At 40.7% G+C, this 6,185-nt stretch overlaps 1 protein-coding gene across 2 annotated transcripts; it reads left to right on the forward strand.

Annotated features, from left to right (window-relative positions):
- Positions 1-586: 586 nt before the first annotated feature.
- On the forward strand, positions 587-4,032 carry LOC145057329 (uncharacterized). Of its 2 annotated transcripts, XM_079005143.1 has the most exons (2): positions 587-2,588; positions 2,673-4,032. In XM_079005143.1, the coding sequence occupies exons 1-2, from the start codon at positions 596-598 to the stop codon at positions 3,632-3,634; spliced, it is 2,955 nt and encodes a 984-aa protein (XP_078861269.1). In that variant the 5' UTR covers positions 587-595; the 3' UTR covers positions 3,635-4,032. The 2 variants fall into 2 exon arrangements, with proteins under 2 accessions (XP_078861269.1, XP_078861268.1); XM_079005142.1 differs by having other exon boundaries at positions 587-4,032.
- Positions 4,033-6,185: the final 2,153 nt, after the last annotated feature.

Consider the following 6,185-nt stretch of genomic DNA (forward strand, 5'->3'; position numbering starts at 1 on the left):
GAACATTTTTTTTAAGCTGGGGTACTGAGCCAGCCACTGAGTCAAATAACAACACGTACCAACGTGTTGCATGAAACAAAGACAGACAAACACCAAACGAGAAATTGCATAGGTCTATCATATATTAACAAAAACTGTTTAGCTTTTTATTATTTTGAATGACATCACAAGTTTACAAAATTATGATAAATGTGTATATAATATAAATTAAGCATTATTAGTTCAACACTTTTAACTGGATGTTTCTGTTTGGTTATTTTTAATAACGTTGAATGTTTGTTTATCAAAAGCTTTTTTTTTTCATAATTTATGAATGAATTTGGTATTCAACGGAAGATTTGTTTATACTTATCCTAGCGATTGTTATAAACGATATATGATAGTGGATTTTGTTCATGGTTCTATCAATTTCAGCATATTAATATAAACTTTAGGTAATGTCATGTAATTATTTAATTAAACATGAGCACTGATGAGGTTATATATTAACATTTCTTTATCTTTTAATATTTGTTTGTTTCGTCCACAAAATGTGTTAGGGTATCTAGGTAATTTTATGGTGAAAAACTACGCTATAAAGAGGGAAGATACATGCATGATGGAAGCATATGAAGTCAAAATGAAATCAAGAAAAGGGAGGAGGCCTTCAATGGCCTCTCTCATTGTATCTCTTATTGTAGTAATAGTTTCTTTAAGCTATCCTTTACCAATAACCGCAGAATTGAAACCATATGAGCCATTTAACCATCCCATCCACGCTAAGCCACCACCGCCACCTCCAAAGTCTCCTCCTCCTCCTCCATCATCCAACCTCTTTAGTTTACCATTACCGCCGCTTTTTCCAGGAACTCCTAAGTCGCCTTCCCCTCCTAAGTCACCCTCTCCCCCACCACCTAAGGGAAAGCAAAAGAAAAAGTCGTCGTCACCTCCCAAGGAAAAGGGAAAGAAAAAGAAAAAGAAAAAGGGAAAGGAAAAATCGCCACCGCCTCCCAAAGAAGAGGAAAAGGAAAAGTCACCCCCACCTCCTGAGGAAAAAGAAGAGTCACCCCCACCTCCTGAGGAAACGGAAAAGTCGCCACCACCTCCTGAGGAAACGGAAAAGTCGCCCCCACCTCCTATGGGAAATGAAAAGTCACCCCCACCTCCCAAGACAGGGCCCGATCTTCCAATTAAAATACCTAATCCACCAATTGCATTACCTAAACTACCTGGACTACCTACAGTACCATCGCCTCCACAGTCTCCTCCACCAACACCGTCATTGTCTATCAAAGGAATTATTTTTCCACCCGCAGCACCAATTTTACCACCTCTTGTGCCAGGGCTAGCACCAGGGCTACCTCCCCTTCCATTACCTGATCCAATACCTAAACCACCACCAGGTGTTTTACCACCTCCTGTGCCAGGGCTAGCACCAGGGCTACCTCCGCTTCCATTACCTGATCCAGTACCTAAACCACCACCAGTCATTCATGGAAAGTCACCACCATCTCCTCTAAAGTCTTCTCCGCCAACACGACCATTGTCTATCCATATTCCCATTTTGCCACATGTACCACCAATTTTACCACCTCCTGTGCCAGGGCTAGCACCAGGGCTACCTCCCCTTCCATTACCAGATCCAATACCTAAACCACCACCAGGTTCTTTACCACCTCCTGTGCCAGGAGTAGCACCAGGGCTACCTCCCCTTCCATTACCTGATCTAAAACCTATACCACCACCATCATCGCCACCTCCAGAGTCTCCTCCACTAACATCATCATTCTCCATCCAAGGTGCTATTTTGCCACACATACCACCAGTTTTACCACCTCCTGTGCCAGGGCTAGCACCAGGGCTACCTCCTCTTCCATTACCTGATCCAATACCTAAACCACCACCAGGTACTTTACCACCTCCTGTGCCAGGGCTAGCACCAGGGCTACCTCCCCTTCCATTACCTGATCTAAAACCTAAACCACCACCATCATCGCCACCTCCAGAGTCTCCTCCACTAACATCATCATTATCCATCCGAGGTGCTATTTTGCCACACATACCACCAGTTTTACCACCTCCTGTGCCAGGGTTAGCACCAGGGCTACCTCCTCTTCCATTACCTGATCCAATACCTAAACCACCACCAGGTGCTTTACCACCTCCTGTGCCAGGGCTAGCACCAGGGCTACCTCCCCTTCCATTACCTGATCTAAAACCTAAACCACCACCATCATCGCCACCACCAGAGTCTCCTCCATCAACACCACCATTGTCCAGCCACGGTCCTATTTTTCCACACATACCACCAATTTTACCACCTCCCGTGCCAGGGCTAGCACCAGGGCTACCTCCCCTTCCGTTACCTGATCCAATACCTAAACCACCACCAGGAGCTTTACCACCTCCTGTACCAGGGCTAGCGCCAGGGCTACCTCCCCTTCCTTTACCTGATCTAAAACCTAAACCACCACCATCATCGCCACCTCCAGAGTCTTCTCCACCAACACCACCATTGTCTATCCACGGTCCCATTTTGCCACACATACCACCAATTTTACCACCTCCTGTGCCAGGGCTAGCACCAGGGCTACCTCCCCTTCCATTACCTGATCCAATACCTAAACCACCACCAGGTTCTTTACCACCTCCTGTGCCAGGGCTAGCACCAGGGCTACCACCCCTTCCATTACCTGATCTAAAACCTAAACCACCACCATCATCGCCACCTCCAGAGTCTCCTCCACTAACATCATCATTATCCATCCAAGGTGCTATTTTGCCACACAAACCACCAGTTTTACCACCTCCTGTGCCAGGGCTAGCACCAGGGCTACCTCCCCTTCCATTACCTGATCCAATACCTAAACCACCACCAGGTACTTTACCACCTCCTGTTCCGGGGGCAGCACCAGGGCTACCTCCCCTTCCGTTACCTGATTTAAAACCTAAACCACCACCATCATCATCACCGCCAGAGTCTCCTCTATCAACACGATCATTATCAATCCAAGGTGTTATTTTCCCACATGTACCACCGATTTTACCACCTCCTGTGCCAGGGCTAGCACCAGGGCTACCTCCACTTCCGTTACCTGATCCAATACCTAAACCACCACCAGGTGCTTTACCACCTCCTGTTCCGGGGGCAGCACCAGGGCTACCTCCCCTTCCATTACCTGATCCAATACCTAAACCACCACCAGGTGGTTCACCATCATCACCTCCACCACCAACACAATATATTCATGGCAATTCTCTACCAAAACCTCTTAATTCATCAGCACCACCAAAATACATTCATGCAACGTCTCCACCATTGTCTCCTAAGTCTCATCCACCACCTCTAACCTTCCATGGTATTATTGATCCACTTCCAGCTCCACCACTACCTCTAATGCCACCACCCATCCCACTACCACCTCCTGCACCAGGGCTCGCACCAGGGTTACCACCACTTCCAGTACCCGATCCAAAATTACCCAAACCACCTCCGCTTCCGGTACCAGATCCAAAATTACCCCAACCACCTCCACTTCCGATACCCGATCCAAAATTACCCCAACCACCTCCACTTCCGATACCCGATCCAAAATTACCCAACCCACCACCTCTTCCAATACCTAAACCACCGTTATATGTTCATGGAAAGTAGCAACCACCTCCTAAGTCATCACCACCACCACCTAAGTCTCCACCACCATTATACATCCATCCATCAATGGTTGTATTGTACCACTACCACCCAAACCACCATGTAGTGGAAAACCTAGACAAGGTGGAATCCTTACAATTATGTCACTAGTGTTATCTTCACCTAAAAACTAAGAATACCAATACATAAAATCCCTTACTATGTCTAAGAACTAGAAGAAGAATAAGCAAGAATTACATATTGGTGTGTGTTGTAGTGTAGAATATGTATGTGCTTTCTTTATACATTTCATTTTCATTTAATTATGTATAAGTAAATGCGAAAAGCCAATATTTTCTTTTCATGAGTTGGAAGGCCTTTAATTGGCATCAATAAAATGACTAAATGATCCTGCTAAACTATATGTTTATTAGATGACAAAGTTATATGTTTAGAAGAATTATTAACATCTTATGAATAGTTAAAAACCAATTGATAATAAAAGCATCCATAAGAGCATCTTCATTGCAAGATTTTTGAAAAATTATTTACCTTTTGAATAGGTTATTTAATGAATTATGACATCATAGCATTTTTTAAGAATTAAGCTTTTTATCATATAAATAATTATTTTATACAAATTTTTATGCATTAGGGTGAAGGCGTTTTTAAACATTTTTTTTATCAATTTGTTAGTAGAAAATTTAGTTGGAAAATTTAATAAGTATTTATAAAACTTATGTATTGTATAGGAGATGCTCTATGTATTCAACTTTGTTTCCAATTTTATGGTGTTACATCATATCATCGCCAAAACCAACCAAAAACTCCATACTCTCCACTATATTAATCTTACCTCCTCCTGATCCTATGAAATCAACAACATTCCCTCCCTCCACCCTCTGTCAAACTCTTTGGTTGAAGATCAAGGAAAAAAGGACTAGAGGATAATTAGCTTCTAATTGTTGGTGTCTAGTAGCATACGTCTGTTCTCATACGGATACTGACAACGGTAATCGGTCTTAATTGTTGTCTCCTACATCAAAACATCCTTGTATATCTATATATAAAATGTTTAACAACCTATGTGTATGATTCTTTAATTTTTTTTAAATCACAAATTCCTAAAAACATATGTGCATGCATATATACATACATACACACATGCTTATATATATATATATATATATATATATATACACACACACACACACACATATATATATATATATATAGAGAGAGAGAGTTAGGTTCGTATGTCAACAAACATATATTGTATAAATATGAAACTAATTCTTGGCCAATCAATATTGTGACAACCCGAAACTTTTTGTCTCTTAAAGTGAATTCAATCAACCAAACGTCGGACTAAATTCTATTGCATTCTAGCCTTGTTAAGGATCATTCTAATGAGTTCTAAGCCTAGTACACTTAAGGATTGAATGTTATGAAGTATTAGCTCGAGATCAGAAGGCTGCACCCGAACCAGAAAGCCAACCACATGGGGTTTATGGTCGTAAACTCTATTCATGGCCGTAAACACCCTCCTAGTCGTGAACTCCTTCCATAAAGATGATATCCCTTCATTTTTAATCATTTCTCACAATTCCAACTCAAGAACACTCATTTCTCTCTCAAGTATCATCAAGCATATCCTCCTTGATCTTCAAAAGTGTAAGTTATTCTCCATATTTACTTGATATCCTTCTTAATCAAGTAAAACCCTTTGATTTCATCCGTGAATTCATCACTTTTGGTCTAGATCTTCAAGATCATCATTTTTTCACCAAGAACACCTACTTGTTCTTGGGCCGTGAACACACCTTCCTTGGATCGTAAACTCCCATTAGTCAATCACATGTGATTGTAACACTTCATTTCAAGTGTTTTCGAGTCCCTAAGTGTCACACCTCGCTAAAGCGGAAACACGAGGTGTGGCAGTATAAAAGGTTTCATAGCAAAAGTTAAAAGACAACACCAACCATAATATTAAAAATCATTACAAATTTACAATGGGTTTGAACAACTTTTAAAAGAAATTACAATGAAAATTGGAATACAACACATGCGAATGCTCCTAACAGTGAAGTGTCCCTAAGTCCCACTTACTCGATGATTCCTGAAAAAGCATGTAAAACGAGCGTCAACAATAAAAATAGTTGGTGAGTACTCACAAGTTTAACAAAATAATATTGGTTCATGAATTGAAATCAAAGTTTTGATAAAAGTTTCCAATAATAAAAGTATATTGTTAAAAGGAGTAAATAATTTTGTAAAAACAAAGTTATTTGTCATCATGAGAGATAAAGTATATTACCCGAATAAGATGCAACATTCATATTCTCATGGAAGATAAAGTTCGTTACTCAAACGAGCAAACAAGTTTCATTGCTAAAATGAGCAATCAATTTCATTGCTACAAGGAGCAAACAATTTCATTGCTAAAACATGTATATAAGTTTTCAGTAATAAAAGTTCGTTGTTGTAATGAGAAACAAAGTTCATTGCTATAATGAGAAACAAAGTTGATTGCTATTATTCATAACAAGTTTATTGCTATAACGAGAAACGA

Source organism: Lactuca serriola, chromosome 6 (genome assembly GCF_051521515.1).
Source record: "Lactuca serriola cultivar US96UC23 chromosome 6, Lser_US96UC23_V15, whole genome shotgun sequence".
NCBI classification, from domain to species: Eukaryota; Viridiplantae; Streptophyta; class Magnoliopsida; order Asterales; family Asteraceae; genus Lactuca; species Lactuca serriola.